Source organism: Elephas maximus, chromosome 8 (assembly GCF_024166365.1).
Source record: "Elephas maximus indicus isolate mEleMax1 chromosome 8, mEleMax1 primary haplotype, whole genome shotgun sequence".
Taxonomy (NCBI): domain Eukaryota; kingdom Metazoa; phylum Chordata; class Mammalia; order Proboscidea; family Elephantidae; genus Elephas; species Elephas maximus.
In genome coordinates, this window is record NC_064826.1 from 45,397,682 (window position 1) to 45,425,079 (window position 27,398).

Genomic DNA, 27,398 nt, shown 5'->3' on the forward strand with positions numbered 1-27,398 from the left:
AAGCTTTTGAAAGCTCCCGGGGTTTCTAAATTTGGGACCTCCAAGCTGGAAAAATGAATCCCTTCTGGCCTAGTGGTTAAGTGCTACAGCTGCTAACCAAAATGTCGGCAGTTCGAACCCACCAGGTGCTCCTTGGGAAACTATGGGGCAGTTCTACTCAGTCCTATAAGGTCGCTGTGAGTCGAAATCAACTCGACCGCAACGGGTTTGTTTTTTTAAGTGGTTACACCGAAGCCACAGATTCGCAGATAACTGGGAGCCCACAGGGTTCCTCTGCTCTTTCCATCCTCTTCTATGTTGGCCCACCCCCGCGACATGATCTCGGCCTCTAAGTGGTAAGGTCTCAACTCGATATGTCCGCCGCCAACAACATCTCCCCCGCCCAAGCCCCACAGCAGAAGACAGGAAGAGAGGAGCTTAGAGCAGCGGTCCGCGGAGTCTAGAGCGGTCGCGGCGCGCCACATACGCGCTGACGTCACCCCGACGCACAGCCGCGCCCGCCCCTCCCCCGACTCCGCGAGTCGGGTTTCCCGCGGGAGAAGCCGACCGCCAGGCGGGGAGGAGGCTGTTGCTTATGACTCGGGCCCGGGTCGGGAGCGCGCTGCCATCTCCGCAGTACCCGCCAGAATGCTTCACTTGGAAAACGTGGTGCTTTGTCGCGAGTCCCAGGTGTCCACCTTGCAGTCCCTGTTTGGAGAGGTATTGTGGTCAAACCGTCTTTTCTCTTCCAAATCCGGAGGCAGACGTTTCCGTGGTCGTGCTACATGTTCCATTTTTCTTTTTGTGTTGGCTTGAGGGGCAGTAGACCGTCTTTTGCATTGAGATAGCGGGTGTTGAAGGTCGACCACACACCTTCACCCAAGTAACTTCTGATTCAAAAACCCGGACTCACTGCAGCCTAGTCAATTCCGACTTAAAGCCACCCTATAGGACAAAGTAGAACTGCTTTATAGGGTTTCCAAGGCCGTGAATCCTTGTGGAAGCAGAGACTGCGGTATCTTTCTCGTTCAAATCACCGACTTTTAGGTTAGCCGAGCGCTTTAACCACTGCGCCATCAGGGCTCCAAACTTCTCATTAGTCCCTTTCAAAGAAAACTGCAAAGGAAGGATCAGCCTACAGTATAGGACATTGCCTGGGATGTATTCTACACATCCTTCACTTTTGAGATGGAGTTAGCTCAAAATAGCTAGTAGAGATTGCTTGTTATACCAGCTGAACAGAATTTTATGTAACAGGTGTGTTTGCAAAAACACGTTGCCTTCGAGTGGATTCCCTCTCATAGCAACCCTATAGGATAGAGTAGAACTGCCCCATAGGGTTTCCATGGAGCCGCTGGTGAATTCGAACTGCAGACCTTTTGGTTAGCAGCCAAACACCTAAAGCACCGCACCATAAATATCCAGTCATCATAATTCATTCCCCTAATGATGAGACTACTCTTAACATGACTTATTTTGATATTACAGGTTAATATTTACAATCTGGATTTTTTTAAAGGTTAACACAATAATTGTTTTTGCCTTCTGTGAATGCTCTCTCATAGCTGTAAGGAATCAGATCAAAGAAATAATTCCATGAACCATGAATTTTTGAAAAAAGGTAAACCGCGTTAAAATATCTGTATTAAAAACAAACAAAAAACCCATCTGTTGGCCATCAAATCAGTTCCGACTCATAGGGATCCTATAGGACAGGATAGAACTGCCCCATAGGATTTCCAAGGAGGGGCTGGTGGATTTAAACTGCTGACCTTTTAAAGGTTAGCAGCCAAGCTCTTAACCACTGTGCTAACAGGGCTCCTGTGTTCCCAAGGTGTTATTTATTCAAATGTAAGTTCACACATTTCAGTGAGGTAGTTGGTTTAAGTCAAGTGTAGAGAGGTGGTTTTTGTAAGAACGGTGAGGGCCAAAACAGTGTTTCAGATTTAAAAATTCAGCAGCTTTTCCAGAATTTGAAATAACCCTAAAGAGATCTGGCCTGTACTTCTTTGCTTGATTAATAGTTCACATGAGGCCAAATGAGGTTAAGTGTCTTATTTGAATAAACCAGGGGTTCCAAAAGGTTTGGGATGGTTCAGTAATTGCCAAGTAGTTGCTGATGCCACTTAAATGAGGGCAGCTTAGGCGTTGCATAGCAACCAAATCTATTGCCCTAGGATTTTGACCCAAACAAACAGTGGTGCCCCTCTCAAAGATAGTGGCCTACCGCCCTCCTTTGAATGTGTGTCACTCTCCACAGTCTTTTCAATAATCCAGTGTCCAGCATGGATCCCAAAAGTTTCAGGAGCCTGATGCTGGGGATTGGATTATTGGCTGGACAGTGGTCAGCGTGGTCAGCTGCCATCTTTGAGTGGGACATCGCTGTTTGTTTCCTACTTGGGTCAAAACTCCTCGGGGTGACAGATTTGTTTTATGTCAGCAGTTACTGAACTGTTGCGAACCAGTCGGAAGCCAGGAATGAACATGACTAGGGGGCCCTTTCCTGGCTATGGCTATTCACCAGTTCGATGCATAATCTATTTATCTTAATCTCTTGGCCCTTGGTCATCCTTTTGCTTCAGACTTGGAATGGGCCTAAGATCTGATCTGTAAGGAGAGTAGATAAGAGTTTTGGGGCGTGCTCATTACCCCTCCATACTCCCTCCCCAGTATCTCCCCCCATCTTCCAGTTTGCTTTATTAAGTACTTCTATCATCTGGCTAGAAGTGGTGGATGGCAGTCTGAGGTAGCCCGTGAGAGTGTTACTGGAAAATACCACTCCACTAATAGCTAATAAAGGGGGCACATTAGGGAAGTAAGAGGTCAACGACTACATCCTCATCCTAAGCCAATTTTGTACCTATAATGTGTTCAATTATAGTTACCCATAGTATCACTGAAACATTTTCTTGGTTCGGTACTATGCATTCCTTCCCTGGAACTGATAAACCAGGTCACTCCACCAGAAGTGCTCTTCCTGAAAAATAATATTGGCAAATAGCAATAAGTAGTATTTATATAAGGTTCCCTGGGTGAGACACGCGGTTAAGGGCTCGACTGCTAGCTGAAAGGTTGGTGGTTCCAACCCACCCAGGGGCACGGCCTTGTCAGTTGGCTTCTGAAAGGTCACAGCCTTGAAAACCCAATGGAGTAGTTCTGCTCTGCACACATGGGATCACCAAGAGTTGGAAACGATTCAACCACAACTAAAAACAACAGTATTGATTTGGTGGTAGAACACAGAAAGGGTTTTGGTTCTACAGAAAATCACGTTAAACATTATTAATATCACCCCGTGTTTGTCAGAGTAGACCCATGCTCCATAGGGTTTTTAATGGCTGACTTTTCAGAAGTAAATAGCCATGCTTTTCTTCTAGGTAACCTCTGGGTAGACTCTAACCTCCATCCTTTAGGTTAGCAGCCAAACTTGTTAAACCTTTGCACCAGTCAGGGACACCAGGTTGTCAAATTTATCCTGAAAAATCCTTTTAATTTCTCATAAAGTTGAAAGTACAAGACATCGTACATGTAAATCTGTACGATAATACCAAACTCACTGTCAAGTTGATTCCTACTTGTAGCGACCTTGCAGGACAGAGTAGTACTGCCCCTTAAGGTTTCCAATGCTGTAATCTTTATGGAAGCAATCTGCCACATCTTCCGTGGAGTGGCTGATCAATTCAAACACCCACCTTTTGGTTAGCAGCCAAGTGCTTAACCACTGTGCCACCAGGTCTCATTGTACAATAATAAAAAGTATGTTGTTGTTAGGTGCCATCGAGTCAGATCCGACTCATAGTGACCCCACGTACAACAGAATGAAACACTGCGCGGTCCTGCACCATGCCGACAGTTGTTATGCTTGAGCCCCTTGTTGCAGCCACTGTGTCAGTCTGTCTCATTGAGGGTCTTCCTCTTTTTTGTTGACCCTGTATTTTACTGGGCGTGGTGTCGTTCTTCAGGGACTAATGCCTTCTGACAACATGCCCAAATTATGTTAAGATGTAGTCTCGCCATCCTTCTAAGGAGCATTCTGGTTGTTGTACTTCTTCCGAGACAGATTTGTTTGTTCTTTTGGCTGTCTGTGGTATACTCAGTATTCTTTGCCAATACCACAATTCAAGGGTGTCCATTCTTTTTCTGTCTTCCTTATTCTGGACAATGAATCATGCATGCAAAAGCTGGACAATGAATAAGGAAGACAATAAAAATATAAATGTATGATATATAGTAATGTATACCAAAAGAAAAGAAAAAAAAAAACCCGTTGTTGGGTTGTTGAGTCAATTCTGACTCAGCAACCTTATAAAAAAAAAAACCAAACCTACTGCCGTCAAGTCGATTCCGACTCATAGCGACCCTGTAGGACAGAGTAGAACTGCCCCATAGTTTCCAAGGAGCGCCTGGCGGATTCACACTGCCGACCTTTTGGTTAGCAGCCATAGCACTTAACCTCTATGCCACCAGGGTTTCCAGCAACCTTACAGGAGAGGGTAAAACTGTGCCATAGGGTTTCGAAGGCTGTAATCTTTTTTTTTTTTGGCTTAAAAATCTATTTATTCGGGCTGTTTTTTAAAATAATTTTTATTGTGCTTTAAGTGAAAGTTTACAAATCAAGTCAGTCTGTCACATATAAGCTTATATACAGCTTACTCCATACTCCCACTTACTCTCCCCCTGAGTCAGCCCGCTCCCTCCTTCCAGTCTCTCCTTTTGTTACCGTTTTGCCAGTTCCTAACCCTCTCTACTCTCCCATCTCCCCTCCAGACAGGAGATGCCATCGCAGTCTCAAGTGTCCACCTGATAAAAGTAGTTCACTCTTCATCAGCGTCTCTCTCCCACCCATTGTCAAGTCCCTTCCATGTCTGATGAGTTGTCTTCGGGAATGGTTCCTGTCCTGGGCCAACACAAGGTTTGGGGACCGTGACCGCCGGGATTCTTCTAGTCTCAGTCAAACCATTAAGTCTGGTCTTTTTATGAGAATTTGGTGTCTGCATCCCACTGTTCTCCTGCTCCCTCAGGAGTTCTCTGTTGTGCTCCCTGTCAGGGCAGTCATTGGTTGTGGCCAGGCACCATCTAGTTCTTCTGGTCTCAGGATGATGTAAGTCTCTGGTTCATGTGGCCCTTTCTGTCTCTTGGGCTCATAGTTATTGTGTGGCCTTGGTGTTCTTCATTCTCCTTTGATCCAGGTGGGTTGAGACCAATTGATGCATCTTAGATGGCCGCTTGTTAGCATTTAAGACCCCAGACGCCACACTTCAAAGTGGGATGCAGAACGTTTTTATAATAGAGTTTATTATGCCAATTGACTTAGAAGTCCCCTTAAGCCATAGTCCCCAAACCCCCGCCCTTGCTCCGCTGACCTTCGAAGCGTTCAGTTTATTCAGGGAACTTCTTTGCTTTTTGTCCAGTCCAGTTGAGCTGACCTTCTGTGTATTGAGTATTGTTCTTCCTTCACCTAAAGTAGTTCTTATCTACTAACTAATCAGTAAATAATCCTCTCCCACCCACCCTCCCTCCCTCCCCCCTCTTGTAACCACAAAAGTATGTGTTCTTCTCAGTTTATACTGTTTCTGAAGATCTTATAATAGTGCTCTTATACAATATTTGTCCTTTTGCATCTGACTAATTTCGCTCAGCATAATGGCTTCCAGGTTCCTCCATGTTATGAAATGTTTCACAGATTCGTCACCGTTCTTTATCAACGCGTAGTATTCCATTGTGTGAATATACCATAATTTATTTAACCATTCATCTATTGATGGACACCTTGGTTGCTTCCAGTTTTTTGCTGTCGTAAACAGAGCTGCAGTAAACATGGGTGTGCATATATCCGTTCATGTAAAGGTTCTTATTTCTCTAGGGTATATTCTGAGGAGTGGGATTTCTGGATGGTATGGTAGTTCTATTTCTAACGTTTTAAGAAAACGCCAGATTGATTTCCAAAGTGGTTGTATCATTTGACATTCCCACCAGCAGTGGATAAGTGTTCCAATCTCTCTGCAGCCTCTCCAACATTTATTATTTTGTGTTTTTTGGATTAATGCCAGCCTTGTTGGAGTGAGATGGAATCTCATCGTAGTTTTAATTTGCATTTTTCTAAAGGCTAATGATCAAGAGCATTTTCTCATGTATCTGTTAGCTGTCGGGCTGTTTTTAAAATAACAGAATGTGTACAAACTTGAATTTGGGACGAGTGGATTTTTTTTTTTTTAAATAATTTTTATTGTGCTTTAAGTGAAAGTTTACAAGTCAGTCTCTCACATATAAACTTATATACAGCTTACTACATACTCCCTACTTACTCTCCCCTAATGAGTCAGCCCGCTCCCTCCTTCCAGTCTCTCCTTTCGTGACTGTTTGCCAGTTTCTAACCCCCTTTACCCTCCCATCTCCCCTCCAGACAGGAGTTGCCAACATAGTCTCAAGTGTCCACCTGATGCAAGTAGCTCACTCTTTATCAGCATCTCTCTCCAACTCATTGTCCAGTCCAGTCCATGTCTGATGGGTTGGCTTTGGGAATGGTTCCTGTCCTCGGCTAACAGGAGTTTTGGGGACCATGACCGCTGGGATTCTTCTAGTCTCAGTCTGGTCTTTTTATGAGAATTTGGGGTCTGCATCCCACTGTTCTCCTGCTCCCTCAGAGGTTCTCTGTTGTGCTCAGGGCAGTCATCGGTTGTGGCTGGGCACCATCTAGTTCTTCTGGTCTCAGGATGATGTAGTTTCTAGTTCATGTGGCCCTTTCTGTCTCTTGGGCTCATGATTACCTTGTGACCTTGGTGTCCTTCATTTACCTTTGGTCCAGGTTGGTTGACACTAATTGATGCATCTTAGATGGCCGCTTGTTCATGTTTAAGACTTGAGACACCACACTTCAAAGTGGGATGCAGAATGTTATCTTAATAGAATTTATTTTGCCAATTGACTTAAATGTCCCCTGAAGCCATAGTCCCCAAACCCCCGCCCTTGCTTCGCTGACCTTCTAAGCATTTGGTTTATTCAGGAAAGTTCTTTGCTTTTGGTCCAGTCCAGTTGAGCTGACCTCCCCTGTATTGAGTGTTGTCCTTGCCTTCACCTAAAGTAGTTCTTATCTGCTATCTAATCAGTAAATAACCGTCTCCCTCCCTCCCTCCCTCCCTCCCTTCTCTCGTAACCACAAAAGAATGTGTTCTCAGTTTATACTATTTCTCAAGATCTTATAATAGTGGTCTTATACAATATTTGTCCTTTTGCCTGTGACTAATTTCACTCAGCATAATGGCTTCCAGGTTCCTCCATGTTATGAAATGTTTCACAGAGTCATCGTTGTTCTTTATCGATGTGTAGTATTCCATTGTGTGAATGTACCATAATTTATCCATTCGTCCATGGATGGGCACCTTGGTTGCTTCTTGCTTTTTGCTGTTGTAAACAGTGCTGCAGTAAACATGGGTGTGCATATATCTGTTCATGTAAAGGCTCTTGTTTCTCTAGGATATATTCCGAGGAGTGGGATTTCTGGGTTATATGGTAGTTCTATTTCTAGCTTTTTAAGGAAACGCCAGATGGATTTCCAAAGTGGTTGTACCATTTGACATTCCCACCAGCAGTGTATAAGTGTTCCAATCTTTCCACAGCCTCTCCAACATTTATTAGTTAGTGTTTTTTGGATTAATGCCAGCCTTGTTGGAGTGAGATGGAATCTCATCGTAGTTTTAATTTGCATTTCTCTAATGGCTAATGATCGAGAGCATTTTCTTATGTATCTGTTAGCCACCTGAATATCTTCTTTAGTAAAGTGTATGTTCATATCCTTTGCCCAATTTTTAATTGGGTTGTTTGTCTTTTTGTGGTTGAGTTTTAACAGAATCATATGGATTTTAGAGATCAGGCGCTTTTTGGAGATGTCATAGCTGAAAATTTTTTCCCAGTCTGTAGGTGGTGTTTTTACTCTTTTGGTGAAGTCTTTAGATGAGCATAGGTGGTTGATTTTTAGGAGCTCCCAGTTATCTGGTTTCTCTTCGTCATTTTTAGTAATGTTTTGTATTCTGTTTATGCCTTGTATTAGGGCTCCTAACGTTGTCCCTATTTTTTTTTTCCATGCTCTTTATCGTTTTAGTCTTTATGTTTAGGTCTTTGATCCATTTGGAGTTAGTTTTTGTGCATGGTGTGAGGTATGGGTCCTGTTTAATTTTTTTGCAGATGGATATCCGGTTATGCCAGCACCATTTGTTAAAAAGACTACCTTTTCTCCAATTAACTGACACTGGGCCTTTGTCAAATATCAGCTGCTCATATGTGGATGGATTTATATCTGGGTTCTCAATTCTGTTCCATTGGTCTATGTGCCTGTTGTCGTACCAGTACCAGGCTGTTTTGACTACTGTGGCTGTATAATATGTTGTAAAATCAGGTAGAGTGAGGCCTCCCACTTTGTTCTTCTTTTTCAGTAATGCTTTACTTATCCGGGGCTTCTTTCCCTTCCATATGAAGTTGGTGATTTGTTTCTCCATCACGTTAAAAAATGTCATTGGAATTTGGATTGGAAGTGCATTGTATATATAGATGGCTTTTGGTGGAATAGATATTTTTACTATGTTAAATCTTCCTAGCCATGAGCAAGGTATGTTTTTCCGTTTATGTAGGTCCCTTTTAGTTTCTTGCACTAGTACTTTGTAGTTTTCTTTGTATAGGTCTTTTACATCCTTGGTAAGATTTATTCCTAAGTATTTTATCTTCTTGGGGGCTACTGTGAATGGTATTGATTTGGTGATTTCCTCTTCGATGTTCTTTTTGTTGACGTAGAGGAATCCAAGTGATTTTTGTGTGTTTATCTTGTAACCTGAAACTCTGCCGAACTCTTCTATTAGTTTGAGTAGTTTTCTGGAGGATTCCTTAGGGTTTTCTGTGTATAAGATCATGTCATCTGCAAATAGCGATAATTTTACTTCTTCCTTGCCAATCCAGATGCCCTTTATTTCTTTGTCTAGCCTAATTGCTCTCGCTAGGACCTCCAGCACAATGTCGAATAAGAGTGGTGATAAAGGGCATCCTTGTCTGGTTCCCGTTCTCAAGGTAAATGCTTTCAGACTCTCCCCATTTAGGATGATGTTGGCTGTTGGCTTTGTATAAATGCCCTTTATTATGTTGAGGAATTTTCCTTCTGTTCCTATTTTGCTGAGAGTTTTTATCATGAATGGGTGTTGGGCTTTGTCAAATGTCAAAGCCGTAATCTTTACGGAAGCAGACGGCCACATCTTTCTCCCGTGGAGTGGCTGCTGGGTTTGAACCACTGACCTTTCAGTTAGCAGCTGAGCACTTAACTACTACACCACCAGGGCTCCTTTTAATCATGTATGTAGTATGTAATATGTAAACTAAAACTTTACAGAAATTTTAAGTACGTAACAGAGAAATCACTTAGAGTTTAATTCAGTTAAGTTCAGAGTACAATGATGAATCCACTGTATGCTCACTGTTGAAATAAATTTGATTGAGTATTTTGTTTAAGTACATAAAGCTTTCTGATGTGAATTGGTAAGTTTCTTTTCTGTTTTATACGTGCCGACTGATGCTTGGCTTTTCTACCCTAGAGACACCATTTCAGCTTTCCATCCATTTTTATTTATGGACATACAGCCAGTGGAAAGACCTATGTCACACAAACTTTGTTGAAAACCTTAGAGGTAAGAATAACCCCCAAACGATGTTAGGTGATTTTTACTCATAGATTCCTAGAAGTCGAAGGGACCTGGGAGATTATCTAGTCTAGTTTACTTTCTTCTAAAGGAGTATCTTCTACATAGAACATGCCTGGTCAACTTTTATTTGAATAACTCCAGAGACTGTAACCCTCAAAGGGCATTATTAGATAACTTGAGCCTAAATGTTAGAAAGTCATTGGTTTAAGTTGAGCCAAATTTCTTTCTAATTTTCACTGCCTAGTAATAATCCTAAACCCTGAATGTGCATGTTTAGTATGGCATACTGAACTATTTACAGTTCCTACTGCTATATCCTAGCCTTGGCACATACTGCCCCTTCTGCTTGGAATGGCTTTTCTTTACTTGTTTCTCCTCTACTACCCCATTTCTTGGCAAATGCCCATTAATGTTACCAGATTTTCTTTTACCTACACTCTGGGAAGCTTTTCCTGAGTCCACAATGTTGTGTTAGTTGCTCTTCTGCTCTACAGCCTCAGTACCCTGTGCTTAATTCTGTGAGCTCTGATTTTGTGTTTGTCTTTTCCTGGCTCTGGATTGTCAAGTTTTTTGAGAGTATCCCCAGTACCAAGCACAGTGCTTGTGGATTTCAGCCTTTGATCCTCAAGATCAGCTATGCATTTTAAAAAAACACAGATGCCTAGACTTCAGGATCATAGTGTCCAAGAGTCTGGCCCAGGCATTTGCACTGGAGGACCTCCCTATATGAAGTTTCCAAAAATATATGTTGAATAAAGAATGCAAACCCAGTAAGGAAGTTCTATATTTAGTGCCTGTATTCCGTTTTTGAACACCTTACAATTTTTGCTTCTGCTTAATCAGTGTAATAAGTGATAATTATCACTACTTGTACAGGTACACAAAAATTATGCCCCTGACACTTAGAATATGCTTGCATTAAAGGTCATAGATAGCATGAATACAGTAAGCAAGGCACTTATTCACGACTGAGATGCTGTAACCTTTCGTTCGTAAAGGAATGGGATGGGGAGGGCAGGGGTAGTCAGTAAATGCTGGTGAAACTGCCTAGGTAAGTGTAATGTAGTCTTATTACACTGTAACTCTGCAAGAGAAAAATGTCTCCTATTGGGCAAGATTTATAGAATATCACTAAAAATAGCTATTAAAAAAAAAAAAACCCATTGCCATTGAGTTGATTCCAACTCATAGCAACCCTAAAGGACAGAGTAGAACTGCCCCACAGAGTTTTCAAGGAGCGCCTGGTGAATTCAAACTACCCACCTTTTGGTTAGCAGCCATAGCTGTTAACCACTACAGCACCATGGTTTCCAGAAAAGAGACATATCTATAGATGCTATTAATTGTGTCAAATGCCACAAGTTTTCTTTCTCTGAAAGATTATTACTGCTTTTGTAATCTCATTTTGAGGAAAATAGACTTTGTTCTTGAGTAAATCTTTAATTCCTTATTACTTTTTGGATTTTCTCCGTTTTGATAGTTCTCTAAGTGAAGAACTAGTTCCTATGATAGAAGGGTTACTATAGTTTCTGGTTCTTACAATTCCTTTCTTGATCTAGGTTTATTCATCTATTAAGGATATCATCTTAAAATTATAAACATGAAATTCTCACTAAGAATTTTAACATTCAAATGTACTTGGATTTTTTTTTTCTTGTTTTGTAAAAATGTAAGTAACAGCCTTTGCCATTTGAACATTTTTCACGTGTGCAGTTCAGTTAGAGGAAAACACAAGTTTGACTTTGAGTCCCTGCAGGAAACAAATGGCAAACTCAAAAGAATAATTGATGTAAGTTTAGTGAAGGAGCTATTTTACAAAGGTTGAGGATGCATTAAGGGAACCAGTAAAAATGGTGAGGCATCGAGGGACTGGTAACAGTGGGAAGACTTTACCATTTCTAGACCTGAAAGAGCCATGAGGAGGAGTTGTTACTAGGACCTATCAAGAGTTCTAGTCTTAGAAGAGCTGCTGCCTAAGAGCTGTGATCTCTGGTGGAAGAATATTGCCACTGTTAAACTGTGGAACACCAGGTGGGGAGTCCAGAGAATAAATATCCAACTTTTCTCTCCTACCACTCTCCTTTAGTTTCTTGCTGGTTTCTCCCATTTGCTGAATCCAACCACAGCAGGAAGTAAGAGAGTCTGGGTGATGCAGTTTGTAAAGTTCAGCTTCTGGTGGCACAGAGTGGGCTGGAGAATGGTGGGATGTAAAAATTTAGAAGGACAAGTGGAGAATATCCACCATAGCTGTTATTGTTTATGTATCTTTTCTGTTTATACTTTTTTTTCAGCTCCCACATGTCTTTGTGAATTGCGTTGAATGTTTTACCTTAAGGCTGCTTCTGGAACAAATTTTAAACAAGCTGAGTCATCTTAATTCTGCAGAGGAAGGATGCACTACTCAAATAACCTGTGATACATTTAATGATTTTGTTCGCTTGTTTAAACAAGTAACCAAAGCTGAAGGTCTGAGGGATCAGACAGTGTATATTGTAAGTAATTTAATTCAATTATGTTGTCTCTTATTTGAAAACATTTGTTCATTAGCTCAAGTTCCATACGTTTGTTTTTAGTCCCACTGTGCAAGGTGTTGTTGGGATGCAAAGATGTATTCCTTATCCAAAGGGAGCATCAGGAGGGTTTATGACACACACTCTCATGTTATTACATGCAGAGCGTGATGTGTGACAGCCCTGAGATGCAAAGTATTGACTGAAGCACATCTGGAATAACTTCATGAGGTGATAGCGTTTGAGATAGACCTTAAAGAATGGTGAGGGTTTTTTAGGAAGAAACTGGAGAAGAATTTCAGACGGAAGGGATTGTGTAAATAAAGGTATGAAGGTAGGGATGGAAGCCAGAAATGCCACATAGCCTAGTTTTAGTGGATTATGAAGTATGAGAGGAGAAAAAAACCGGAAAGGTAGGTTGCGGCCAGTTCATGGAGCTCTGGAAGACTATGCTAAAGCATTTTATTTAATTCCTTAGGCAGTGAGAGGAGATGTTGGAGATTCTGGAACAACATATGTGCTTTAGGAAGATAACTCTGAAGGCATGGTGGATAGACAGATTAGAATGGGGTGAAAGACTGAAGGCTGGAAGAATGGTTAGGAAGCTGTTGTGACTGCATGAAGGGAAATTGCGGCTTAGAGTAGAGTTGGGGCAGAAGGTGCAAATAGGGATAAATGGAAGAGACAGCAAAGGTCAGACTTGTCATTTGTGTATGCGGGTTTGTGGGAAAAGATGAATAGTTCAATTTTACGTTGGCTAAGTTTGAACTGGGAACCTTCCATGTAGGCAACCTGGGCTCATTTACTGGCCAGTGCACCTCATGTCCAGCCACCACCCATCTGTTGATGGAGGCTTGCATGTTGATGTGATGCCTGAACAGGTTTCAGGGGAGCTTCCAGACTAAGAGTAGGAAGAAAGGCCTGGTGATCTACATCCAAAAAATCAGCCAATGAAAATCACAACGGTTTGATCTACAGCTGATCATGGGAATGACACAGGACCAGAAGTGTTTTGTTTTCTTTTTCGTGGGGCTGCCATGAATTGGAGACCAACTTGGTGGCAGCTAACAGCAACAAGTTTGAATTATAGTTGTAAAGTCAGTGTAGAAATGACTACCAGACAGTTGAAAATACAGGCAGTCCTCATTATTTGTAGATTCTGTATTTGCTAATTTGCCTGCCCACTGATTTATTTGTAACTCCAAAATCCAGATTTACAGCACTTTTGTAGTCATCTGCACACGTGCACAAAGTAGTGGAAAATTTGAGTTGCCTGGCGTGCACGTTTGCAGCTCTGGTTGAACAAGGTGACACTCTGCCTTGTTTCAGCTCTCGTACTGTAGACAAGTGTCCTTCTTGCGGTCTATTTAGTACCATGTTTTTCTCATTTTGTGCATCTTGTTGGTGATTTTGGTGGTTAAAATGGCCCTCAAGTGTAGTGTTGAAGTACTGTCTAGTGTTCCTAAGTGCAAGAAGACTCCGAAGTGCCTTATGGAGAAAATGCGTTAGACAAGCCTTATTCAGGCGTGAGTCATAGTGCTGTTGGTCATGAGCAGAATCACAAATAAAAGGAAGTTATATTGTGACCAGAGGCTTGTAGGAACCTAGCCCTGCATTTCCCGTAGGAGCCTTTCCGTGGGTTGCTTAACTGTTTTTAGAATTCCGTTTTGATTTATCTGTAGTGCTTTTGAGTTTCCCTCTTTGTATAGCTTTTATGGTAGTTGCTCTAGGTATTAACATTATCAGCCTATGTTATCATAGTCTATTGGTGGTGTTATTTTACCAGATCATATGAATTACAGAAACCTGTTTTAATTGTTGGGTGCTTTTGAGTCGATTACGACTCCTAGTGACCCCATGTGACAGTAGAATTGCCTCATAAGGTTTTCTAGGCTGTGATCTATTTGGGAGAAGATTGTTACGCCTTTCTGCTGAGGATCTGCTGGGTGGATTGGAATCGCCAGTCTTTCATTTAGCAGTCTAGTGTGTAACCGTTCTGCACCAGGGCTCCTGTAGAAACTGTACCTCCTGTTATATCCCTTTTCTCTCCCCATTTATAATTGTCTTAAATATTTCTTCTGCATACATTTAGAATTCCACAGAGACTGTTGTAATTTTTGCTTCAACTCAGGAGGAGAAAGAAGCTTATTGTATTTTCCCATATTTTTGCTCATCGTGTTTTTTCTTTCTTCCTCATATTCCAAGGTTCCTTCTTTTATTGTTTCCTTTCTATTTAGAGTACTTCCTTCAGCTATTCTTTAGGGTTGATCTGCTGGTGACAAATTCTTTTAGTTTTTTTATCTGAGAATATCTTGATTTCCCCTTTATTCCTGAAGGATGTTTTTGCTGTGTATAGAATTTTAGATTGAGAGTTCTTCAGCATTTAGAAAACGCTGTGCCATACTTCTGGCATCAGTGGTTTTTGGTAAGAAATACTGTCATTCTTATGTTTTTCTCCTGTAGGTAAGATGTCACTTTTCTCTGGTTACTTTTAAGATTTTTTTCTTTGCCTTTAGAGGTCAGAAAGAAGTTTGATTATGATGTGTCTTGGTGTGGGTTTCTCTGTGTTTATCCTGATTGGGGTTCACTTCACTTCTCAAATCTTTAGGACTTGTCTTTCGGCAGATTTGGGCAGTTTTCAACCATTACTTTTTTTGAGTACTATTTCAGTTCATCCCTCTTTCTCCTCTTATTGTGGGACTTTGATGACATGAATATTAGATATTTTGTGATAGTTCCATATCAGCTTAGGCTCTGTTCATATGTGTATGACTCCAAAAAGAAGAGCTTCAAAGCCAAGTATCTTTAGGAAGGATGGAGGATAAATATTCTGGAAACAGCCACTAAAAAACTAGAGTCTCCTCATTTTTCAGCAGCAGCAGTTCAGAGTAGGTGTTCAGTAAGTATGTTAGTTAACTAAACATTAAGTATTGGAAAGTTTGCAGGTGCTTACTATAGAAAAATTTTTAAAGTATATCTGTAGAATGAATCCAGCTATCTAAAATATAAATTAAGATTAAATACTTATAAAATAATACAGAAAAGTGGCCAAGAATGTTCTCTGGCCAGTAAACTAGCTTGTGTATGCAGAGTCTATTAGGATGCCATAGTATAAATGATTAAGAAAAATATTTGGGTCTGAATTAAAATTTCTACTTCTCTGAATATTAGTTATCTGATAATTGCTTTTGAAGAAGAATCATTCATTAGAATACCATAAAATCATTAATTACAGTGGATTAACTATATCAAATCAGAAAAATGAACTGTTAACTTACTACTTCAGCCTTGTGTTGCACGTAAGTAAAATATGGACCAATTTATTTGAATTAATCCGTTTCCTGGATTAGAATAATTTAAATGGAGATTGATGGGAAAACTGCGTAATGGGAATGCATAGTGAAGAAACTAATTTATACCTTTTTAGCAGTAAATAATTTTAGCTTAATTTTGTCTAAACTAATTAGGTATGAAATATCTTAAGTATGATTACCCTCCTACGTTGCTTCAAGCTATGAATTATAAAACAGGTACACAACAATTTAGGTTATTCAAGGAAACAATCTATTCCCCAAATTTTAAGTTTATTGCTACTTTAAATGATTATAATTTGCAGTAAGATTTATTAGTAAAGTATGTTTTATTAAAATAACCCATAGTTCTTTGGAGCAATGGTGACTTCAGTTCTGGGCAGAAAATGTTCAAGAGAAACCTAGAACATCTTGTCATACTAGAAAGCCTAGGAAGCTATTGAAGACTACTGGGGTCCTTTCAAAAGGACACAGAAGCCAATTTGAAGAGGCTCCCATTGGCCAAAGTTGAGACAATTTTATCATCGGAAAGTATAATGAATTCAGTGAATGGAAGCACATTGGATTTGTTAAGCTCCATCGATTTATAATGGTATAAACATGCATATGAACTACTGAGTTGTAGTCTCAAGGTTCAGAGTTTACTTAACTAGGGCACTGCAGTAGGTTGGATAATAGCCCCTGAAGATAACAGGTGCTACTCCCTAGAACCTGTAAATTTATCTTATTTGGGAAAAGGGTCTTTGCAGATGTGATGAAGTTAAGAATTTTAAGATGGGGAGATTTACTTGTATTATCCAGTAGGACCTAAATGCGATCACAGGTGTCTTTATTAGAGAGATGCAGAGGGAGCTTTCACAACACTGTGCACACATGCAAAGGAGAAGGCCATGTGATAGAACCAGAGGGACGAGAGAAGTTTGAAAATGCTGGCCTTGAAGATTGGAGTGATGTGGCCACAGCCAGGGAATGTGGGCCACCAGAAACTGGAAGAGACAAGGAATGGGTTCTTCCTTAGAGCCTCCAGAGGGTGTGTGGCCCTGCTGACAGCTTGATAGTATCCTAGTGAAACTGATTTTGGACCATGGCCTTCAAAACTGTGAGAGAATAAATTTATGTTGTTTAAAGCCACCAACTTTGTGGTAATTTGTTACAGCAGCTACAGGAAACTCAACAGGCACCAACACGTTATTTTAAAAAACTAGTAAAGGGAAAGAATCATGCATTTATCCCTTCTGTTCTTTGTGAACTCTTTGGCATAAACAGTTAAGCCATCGACTACTAGCCAAAAGATTGGTGGTTCAGACTCACCCAGAGGCTCTTCAGGAGACAGGCTTGGCAATCTGCTTCTGGAAAGCCACAGGCTTGAAAACCCTGTGGGGCAGCTTTACTCTGCACACATGGGGTCACCATGAATAGGAGTTGACTTGACGGCAACTAACAACAACAAGTGAAATAATGGATTGAGAAAATGATCATCAGTTGATACTTAAATCCGCAGAGCCTGCTGGGGCACTTTATGATGAATGGATCAATCTAACAACACCTGAGTCTATACATCGATTTTTAACATGAAAAAAGAACTAGGCATTGTGTACCTGCTGATGAATGCAGTAAGAGACGTACAGCAGTACTTGTGAAGTATTCCTGTTCCAAACTTAAACCTGAGTCTGGTCAAATCTCTAGCTCTAATGACCATTTTATAGGAAATACAGGGGCATAGGAACGTGTTAAATGAAACTACAGAGATGCAGTCAGCCAAATCTAGAATGTGGAAAATTCTGCATGACAGATGACCTGGTTTCTTTAGGAAATAAATAAGAACAGAAAAAAAAGGAGGGGAAACGCTTATATAAAAGAAACTTAGGAGGTAAATTTACCAAATGTAATAAAAAATGCAAGGTATGGACTTTTTTGGATATGAATTAGAGAAACCAACTATAAAAAGACATGAACACTGATTATTAGATGATAGTGTTAAATATTTTTAGGTATGAAAATGGTATCACGGTTATGTTTAAAAAATAAAAGGAGTCCTCATCTCTTAGAGCTGTATGTGGGCATATTAACAGATAAAACATGATACCTGGGATTTGCTTTAAAATAGTCCAGCAAGAAGCTAGAAGGGAAAAGTGGGGGATGTTACAGAAGAAACAAAATTGGCCATATGTTGATGTTTTTTTGGGTTGGATGAGGTATAAATGGGGGTTCATGGTACTAATCTTTCTACTTTTGTGTATATTTTAAAATTTCCATAATAAAAAGTAAAAAAAAAAGTTAGACTAAATGTTTTAAATAGCCCTTTTTACTTGTAAGACCCTGATTTCTTATAGAATGATGATCATTTGAAACGTTTTTTTTGTTTTTACATTTTTTGATGGAAATTTAAAACATATGTAAAATAATGTAATATACCCCCTTGCATCTATACCCAGCTTCAGGAATTATTACCATGTGGTCAGACTTGTACCATCTGCATCCTGTTCACTGTCTTCCCCACCATATCATGTCATCCATAAATATTTAAGTATGTATCTCTGAAAGATTAGAATCTTTGACAACAACAACAACAAAACCCAAGGCCACAATTATAATACCACAAAACAAAACAAAACAAAAACCAAACCCCTTGCCATCGAGTTGATTCCAACTCATAGTGACCCTGTAGGGCATAGTAGAACTACCCCATAGGGTTTCCAAGGAGTGGCTGGTGGATTCGAACTGCTGACCTTTTGGTTAGCAGTCATAGTTCTTAACTCTTGTACCACTAGGGCTCTAATATTATAATACCGAACAAAAATGTATTTCTCCTAGGCATGATCAGTTACCCAGTTAGTTAAGTAGGGTGTACTGTTCAGCTATAGTGTTGAAGCAAGAAATTTTTCATCATAAAATTCAGAATTTTATTCTTCCTCTCTTCCTTAGGTCAGCCCGTATTTTTAGTACATGGTGGACATTTATTTTTTATCAAATGGAATAAAAAATGATTGTTCTTCTTTTATACTTAAGGACAGTTGATAATAGGGCATCTTGAGCCATAATCACCTTGGTAGTATGTCTGTAAATGTAGTATGCCTTTTAATGTGTAGCTGTGACTCATTTGGAAACCCTGGTGGTGTAGTGGCTAAGTGCCACAGCTGCTATCCAAGAGGTTAGCAGTTCGAATCCACCAGGCACTCCTTGGAAACTCTGTGGGGCAGTTCTACTCAGTCTTACAGGGTCACTGTGAGTCGGAATCGACTCGACGGCAGTGGGTTTGGTTTTTTTGGGTGACTCATTTGCTGTTTAGAAATTTGGGTTGAGAGATGCTGCAAGTAGAAGTTTTTTTTTTTTTAACTTATTTACTTGACTGTTCTAAGTATTTTTCTACAAATGTAAAAACAGTTCACAAATTGCAGGTTTTCTTTCTAATATGGAGAGTTAAAGTTTTGCATTATGCAGTATATTATGTAAACGTTTTGTAAAGAGTTGTAAATTTTGACACTGCTTTTATTTGTTCTAAGGTTCTGGATAAAGCAGAGTATCTAAGAGATATGGAAGCAAATCTTTTGCCTGGATTTCTTAGGTTACAAGAACTGGTGAGTAATCCAGTTGAGAATAGAAGTAAGGCAGCTTACTTTTTGTTTTATCTTTAGAGTGTTCTACCTTCTTAGTGAAAATAGTAAATGATTTCATCTTTGTATCAATTGTTTTTTAGGACTTCGTAGAAGTTTTCACTGATTCAACCAAAGTACCTTAACATTAATAGTTTTAAAACTTCTCCTTGTTATTAGGGTTTTGTTAACCCTAATAAGTTGATGAAATTTTGTGGCTACTATTTTTGAGATTAAGCTCTCATTAGTGAGACTCTTCTGTAGAAACCATTTTTCTCTACTTATTTTCTCTCCTTATTCATATACCACTTGTATTTACCCAGTTTCCTACAAAAAAGAAATCAACATGTACAAAAAAGATAATGGTAGGAATGTAGGTGGCTTCTCAAGGAACCCAATGGTGGGAATGCAGGCAGACCTTAAGGCAGAGCAGGGACTAGGAACAGAAGGTTTAGGCTCTCCGCCTGTCGTTGGTATTTCTGTGAATTAGCTCTGCCTTCTCTCTTTGCTTCTTTAGTTCCTCTGGCAAAATTTGTAGCCCCACAGCTTCCAGGTTTAAGACTACTGTAATTGTCATGGCCGAATAAGAAAAGAGCAAGCTACTTTGCGAATGGGTGAAAGCCAAAAAACATCATGGCAAAAAGAGGTTTTGCAGTAGTTTGGCTAAAGAAAATTGATGAGAGAATTCAGGCTTCACTGATACCCTACCTTGGTAGGATAGGAATACCGAACTCAAAAGAGCTGTGGTTCTTTCCTGTTACTACAGTAGTCACAAAGTGAGCAAAGATTTAGTTTGAGCAAAACGGTATCGTTCATCACGTTCAGTTAATGTTAATTTAAATGTTTCTGGTTTTGTGTTTAATTTATAAATTTATTTCGGTTTTATAATTTTTATAAGTATTTTGAGCATAAATAGTTTTTGTCAATATGCGGAGTGCTTGGGTGGTACAAATGGTTAAGCGTTCGACTACTGGCAGTTTGAATCTATCCAGCGGTGCCTGGAAAGAAAGGCCTGGTGATCTACTTCTTAAAGGTCACAGCCATTGAAAACCTTTTGGAGCACAAATTGACTCTGAAACACAGAGCGTTGTCATGAGTCAGAATCAACCTGAGGGCAACTTTTTTTTTTTTTAATGTATGTATTTAAGTATTGAGTAGCATTATAATAAACATTAACTAAGTAAATACCTGGGGACACAGTGCTGACAGCATTTCCCTCTTTAAAAAGTTAAATACATTGCTCAAATTTGGGAAATGATAGAGGTCAGAGAGAGAGACCTTCCAGGAAAAAAAAAAAAAAAAGAGCCACTGAAATTGTGTGCCTGGGACTGAAACCTAAAGTCCACTTTTAGTAATAGTCTGGGGCGGGGAGGCAGAGTGGAGGAGAGGACAGGACAGCAGTAAGTTACTTCACACAGTTTGACCTTTCCCAGTTTCCTTAACTCTTGGCATTTTATTACTGAGACCAGGGATCCTCCTCTTTGAGTAGATTTTATTTATTTTTTTTTATTGTTGTTGTTGTTCTTGTTGTATGCCCTCATCCACTATTTCCCATTGCTTGCTCTAGACTTCCTGTCTGGTACCCAGAGTGCATTCTTGAGGTCTTCTTGCCCTCCCAGTGCAGGTGACCTCATACTTTTCTCCTCATGTGTAGAAAAATTGTGTTCACTCACCCCTTCACAATAGTCAGGTCTTCTGCTTTTTTAGTTTTAATTATGGAAACTGTTTTAAGAAAATTAAAAGATTTACAGTAATCTTGACTCTGCCAGAAAAAAGAATTACTGTTTTGACATTTCTGAAAACATGCTTGATTTTTAAAAATGTTTTTAACTTAAGAGAAATCTAGCAAAAGCGTTTTTCTATTTTTTAATATTAAGTATTTATCTGAGTAAAAGGAAATTTAAATTATGATAGATACCCTTGTGTATTGAAAGTACTTTCAGATGAGGAGATGAGAATATTACCAATTTAAAATCCTTTCAGACTGATAAATACCCTCAATTTCTTTTTTCTTACCTTTGGATAATTGTATTTTAAAGCAAAACCAATTCAGTGCTTTGCAGTCAGGATTGTGGCTAAAGCACACATTTTTTTTATCCCCATAGAAATAAATTCAAGAATTCTTAAAAATCGATGAGTTTATAAGCCAGACATATAAAAGCATTCAAAAATAAAATTTTTTTCCTCTCTTTCATTCAGTAGCTAGATTTTCTGTGGAATTATTAATTTATTGAACTCAACAGCCTTTGTTAGAAAAATGCTTTTCTAAATAATGAAAATTTGTAAGATACTGGACACAAGTTAGTGATCAATAAATTGTAAATCACCATAGAAGTATGGTGTAATTTATGTATGAGATTGTGTCCTAAGGATGTTTGTAGATCAAAACAGCTACGATGTCTGCTTTGTTAGCTTGGGAGATTTTAGAAAGAATATGAGAAAAATGAAAATTTGTGTGGAGAGTACAGAGGAGGCTACAGGTAAATTCTAATCAGCATGGATAGGGCATTTTTGGCCATTTTTTTTTTTTTTTTTTTAAATTTTTATTTGGCTTTCAGTGAAAGTTTACAAACCAAGTCAGTCTCTCATACAAAAGCTTATGTATACCTTGCTATATACTCCTAGTTGCTCTCCCTCTAGTGAGATAGCACACTCCTTCCTTCCACTATTTTCATGTCCATTTGGTCAGCTTCTGACCCCCTCTGCCCTCTCATCTCTCCAGACAGGAGCTGCCCACATAGTCTCACGTGTCTACTTGATCCAAGAAGCTCACTCTTCACCAGTATCATTTTCTATCCAATAGTCTAGTCCAATCCCTGTTTGAACAGTTGGCTTTGAGAATGGTTCCTGTCTTGGGCTAACAGAAGGTCTGGGGACCATGACCTCAGGGGTCCTTCTAGTCTCAGTCAGACCCTTACGTCTGGTCTTTTTACAAGAATTTGAAGTCTGCATTCTACTGCTTTCCTGCTCCCTCGGGGGTTCTCTGTTGTGTTCCCTCTCAGGGTAGTCATCGGTTATAGCTGGGCACCATCTAATTCATCAGCCTGGTCTCAGGCTGATGTGGTCTCTGGTTTATGTGGCCCTTTCTGTCTCTTGGGCTTATAATTACCTTGTGTCTTTGGTGTTGTTCACGCTTCTTTGCTCCAGGTGGGTTGAGACCAATTGATGCATCTTAGATGGCTGCTTGCTAGCATTTAAGACTCCAGATGCAACTTTCCAAAGTGGGATGCAGAATATTTTCTTAATAGATTTTATTATGCCAGTTGACTTAGATGTCGTCTGAAACCATGGTCCCTAAAACCCTGCCCCTGCTACACTGGCCTTCAAAACATTCAGTTTATTTAGGAAACTTCTTTGCTTTTGGTTTAGTCCAGTTGTGCTTACCTCTCCTATATTGTGTGTTGTCTTTCCTTTCACCTAAAATAGTTATTATCTACTATCTAATTATTGAAAATCCCTCTCCCTCCTTCCCTCCCTCCCCACTCTCATAACCATCAGAGAATATTTTCTTCTCTGTTTCAACTATTTTTCAAGTTCTTATGAAAGTGGTCTCATACAATATTTGTCGTTTTGCAACTGGCTAATTTCACTCAGCGTAATACCTTCCAGATTCCTCCATGTTATGAAATGTTTCACGGATTCATCGTTGTTCTTTATAGATGTGTAGTATTCCATTGTGTGAATGTACCATAATTTATCCATTCATCTGTTGATGGGCACCTTGGTTGCGTCCATCTTTTTGCTATTGTAAACACTGCTGCAATGAACGTGAGTGTGCATGTTGAGTTTGCTTTCTTAATGTTCTTTTTGGTATACTAATTTTAATTTCCAAACATATTCCAAAAGATATTCTGTCTGGGAATGTCTGTTTTACTTATGTTGATATTTTAGATATTAATACTCATAGTTGTTTGTATTTTTATTGTCTATTCAGCACAAGTTTTACTTATTAATATGTGTAAAATTACTGCATGTCTGTCTTCAACTTGTATTTCCTGTTCTCTGGTTGCTCTAGCCATTCTAACGATGAGAGATGGTGAGTTTTGCTTTTTTTGTTTATTGATTGATCGAAAGCTTATGCTTCATTTGAAAATTTTCATAAAAGGTCTGAATTATTCAAGTAAATGTGTTTCTTAATTTTTTTAAGTCCTTGTGTGACTGTTCTAACATTTATTGATAGCTGAAGTGTTGATTAACCTGCAAGCCGTATGGAAATCCCCAGTAATTACGTACAAAGATTTGCAAATGGATAAGTTCCTTGATTAGGTTTTCTAAGTCTGGCTTATTAACATGCAAATAGTTTTTTTTATATGTTGGATCTTTGCTGTATTTCTTTGAAAGAAAAATCTGAATAGTTCTGATTAAGATTTTTAAATGCAAAGTTACTTTTATTTTTCTTTCTTTTACAGACTGACAGAAATGTGACTGTTATCTTTCTCAGTGAAATTATTTGGGAAAAGTTTCGTCCGAATACTGGATGCTTTGAGCCATTTGTTTTGTATTTCCCTGATTATAGCATAGGTAAACTGTAAAACATTGTTTTGGCAAATGATAGTAAAATAGTTTTTGTAATTTGAAAGATTAAATTATTTTGTTCATATTGGGATACTTTGATGTCTTAATCTATTAAGGTTTGCTGCCAGTCTCAAATAAAATGTTAGTTATGTTTCTGTACTTGTAGAGTTTTCGTTTTGGACGTGTGAGGTGTTATTCTCTGTTTATAATTACTGAACTCTTTCAATTGAGAAGTTTTTACATAGTTGCGTTAATAGTGTGTATTTATATTTTTTGGTCAGTACAATAAGATCTACATAAAAAAAGAAAAAAAATATTTTTTGATCAGTACAGTAAGCTCTACATAGTGTAGGGAAAGCATCCATACAAATTAGATTTAGGTCAGGCTGGCAAAGTGTGTTAAAATTGTACTGGAATCTTTATCAGGTACTTGATTTAAGTACCATGTAGAAAGTATCTTTGTATTTTGTAAATTTTATTTTTCATTACTGTAATTCTTACAGTGCCAACTGCAAGCCCTTGTGTTTCTTATTTCTTCTGGGTTGTATTTAATCTCAAAATTTAAAGATCCTGGTGATTTTTGCTTTTAGAAGAACACAATGGCTTTTTGTGCTGCTGAATAGCATTGTAGATTAATAATTGGCTGTCACTATAGAAAGATGATTCTTCTGGTCCACAGATTCTGATTGTAAAGCATCAGATGGTTAGCAGGCTATAAAAAATTTGCATTCCCTGACCTTGGCCTCATTAACACTATCCCTCAGAACTAATCAGCTCTAAACATTCTTTGTTAAGACTAACACATTTTTGCCTGTTTTTATAAGAACAGCAGTTGAATAACACTTTCTACCTTAGCTAATTAGCTGAGATAGAAAAATATAACCCAAAATAGAGGAAGGGTGCCCTCATTTTCAATAGCTTCTCTTCCATGATAATCACAAAATAAGGAGAAGAGAAAAAGACAGTTTAAAATAAAAAGGGTAAATCAATTTCATTTCATAAAACAACAAAAAAAAATCACATTTATTTATACTTATGTCATCCCTGTTCATAACTAAACTTTTTCATGACTACTTTTTGGGTCTACATACTGAAAAATTATTTTGAATTTAAGAAAAATTTTAATGTTGGCATTGTATATCTTAGTGTAGTGAGTTAAAGGATGGTATAATGACTTAGAGAATTTGATTAAGAATTTAAAAAGTAAGGATACAAAGCAGCACAGGTGGAGAGACATAAATAAAGTGAACTTGCTAATTTTAGAAAGTATAGGTTAATAGATGTTGAAAAGTATATAGTGAGCCAAGTTTAATTTTACTAAATTTTAGGGGTCTTTTCTGTATCTTCCTTATTTTCTGTATCTTCCTTTTTTTAAACAAAAAATACCATAATCAGACAAAAAACATTCAAAAAGGGAACATTATTTTATGTGATAAACTTATAGTCAGAGGAATAATGGAACCAGCGCAAAAGGATGATCTTAGTGGCTAATATCAGACATCCATGATAACTTGATACACATTATCTATAGGAATATGGTATCTGTTGTGCAGTATGCCCTCTCAGCACTGATGGCTAGGGGCCTGGTTTGGAATTTTCATTTTCTGGCTTCTACCACATGGAGATTGCTCCTTTTTTTTTTGTTAATATTTTTCTTTTTCTTCTTCAGATGGGTTATAATGCACTTAATTTGTCTTGGCTTAGCTATTGTGTCAGGATAGTCAGCTATTGTATCAATATAGGTTGAGTTATGCTGTGATAGCAATCTGAAAACCTCAGTTGCTTGTAATTCCCTACCTCCCAGCCTTTGTGTTATTGTTGTCTTATATCTTACTTATCCGTTTATTATAAATCCCATAATACATTATTAATTGTTTTCACTTTAAACAGTTGTTTTTTAAGTAAATACAAAGGTGAGAAAGAAAATGTCTTATAGTTTATCCTGCTTGAAATTTTTTGAGCTTCATGTATTTGTGAATGTATAGTTTTCATCAATTTTGATACTGATTTCGGCAGTAATAAGGTTCTCGAGATTTTCTTTAGATGTCATTGTTCTACTAGTCTTGACCAATATATATATATTTTTACATTAGATTCGATTCGTGATTGTTTTCTTTTACCTCTGTTTCAAAATTTATATTACTTTTCTAATCTCATAACAATTTTATTATTCCTTAATTATTGATAGCCCTGGGTACATTGTTTAAACCTTTGTTATAAAATATTAGAAGACATGATTGGGGTGCTGTGCAACTCATTATAAAATAACTTGTGTCCTCTGAACAGGGAACCTTCAAAAGATCCTATGCAATGACCATCCTCCGGAATATTCTGCTGATTTCTATGCTGCCTACATTAACATTCTTCTTGGAGTTTTCTACACCGTCTGCCGGGATTTGAAAGAGCTCAGACATCTGGTGAGTTATCATCTTGCTTTAAAAATTATATGTCTTTGATCTTATACACAGAAAACCCTAAGGAATCCTCCAGAAAACTACTCAAACTAATAGAAGAGCTTGGCAGAGTCTCAGGTTATAAGATAAACATACAAAAAACACTTGGATTCCTCTACATCAACAAAAAGAACATCGAAGAGGAAATAACCAAATCAATACCATTCACAGTAGCCCCCAAGAAGATAAAATACTTAGGAATAAATCTTACCAAGGATGTAAAAGACCTATACAAAGAAAACTACAAAGCTCTACTACAAGAAATTCAAAAGGACATACTTAAGTGGAAAAACATACCTTGCTCATGGATAGGAAGACTTAACATAGTAAAAATGTCTATTCTACCAAAAGCCATCTATACATACAGTGCACTTCCAACCCAAATTCCAATGTCATTTTTTGAGGTGATAGAGAAACAAATCACCAACTTCATATGGAAGGGAAAGAAACCTTGGATAAGTAAAGCGTTACTGAAAAAGAAGAAGAAAGTGGGAGGCCTCACTCTACCTGATTTCAGAACCTTATTATACAGCCACAGTAGTCAAAACAGCCTGGTACTGGTAAAACAATAGACACATAGACCAATGGAACAGAATTGAGAACCCAGATATAAATCCATCCACATATGAGCAGCTGATATTTGACAAAGGCCCAGTGTCAGTTAATTGGGGAAAAGATAGTCTTTTTAACAAATGGTGCTGGCATAACTGGATATCCATTTGCAAAAAAATGAAACAGGACCTATACCTCACACCATGCACAAAAACTAACTCCAAGTGGATCAAAGACCTAAACATAAAGACTAAAACGATAAAGATCATGGAAGAAAAAATAGGGACAACGTTAGGAGCCCTAATACAAGGCATAAACAGAATACAAAACATTACTAAAAATGACGAAGAGAAACCAGATAACTGGGAGCTCCTAAAAATCAAACACCCATGCTCATCTAAAGACTTCATCAAAAGAGTAAAAAGAGCACCTACAGACTGGGAGAGAATTTTCAGCTATGACATCTCCAACCAGCCCCTGATCTCTAAAATCTATAGGATTCTGTCAAAACTCAACCACAAAAAGACAAACAACCCAATCAAGAAGTGGGCAAAGGATGTGAACACCCACTTCCCTAAAGAAGATATTCAGGCAGCTAACAGATACATGAGAAAATGCTCTCGATCATTAGCCATTAGAGAAATGCAAACTAAAACTACGATGAGATTCCATCTAACTCCAACAAGGCTGGCATTAATCCAAAAAACACAAAATAATAAATGTTGGAGAGGCTGCAGAGAGATTGGAACTCTTATACACTGCTGGTGGGAATGTCAAATGGTACAACCACTTTGGAAATCTATCT

General features: G+C 38.6%; 1 protein-coding gene across 4 annotated transcripts in view; it reads left to right on the forward strand.

The window, feature by feature from the left end:
- The first annotated feature begins 504 nt into the window (after positions 1 to 504).
- Positions 505 to 27,398, forward strand: part of ORC5 (origin recognition complex subunit 5) — a 123,524-nt gene continuing 96,630 nt past the window's right edge. For 2 of the 4 annotated variants that reach the window (XM_049893101.1, XM_049893098.1), the window contains exons 1-6: positions 8,693 to 9,033; positions 9,552 to 9,644; positions 11,951 to 12,151; positions 18,984 to 19,058; positions 23,483 to 23,594; positions 25,875 to 26,005. In XM_049893101.1, coding sequence (XP_049749058.1) covers positions 8,878 to 9,033; positions 9,552 to 9,644; positions 11,951 to 12,151; positions 18,984 to 19,058; positions 23,483 to 23,594; positions 25,875 to 26,005 — 768 coding nt within the window. In that variant the 5' untranslated portion in view covers positions 8,693 to 8,877. Of the gene's footprint in view, positions 700 to 8,691; positions 9,034 to 9,551; positions 9,645 to 11,950; positions 12,152 to 18,983; positions 19,059 to 23,482; positions 23,595 to 25,874; positions 26,006 to 27,398 lie in introns of those variants that run through there. The other 2 variants (XM_049893102.1, XM_049893099.1) reach the window with 2 other exon arrangements.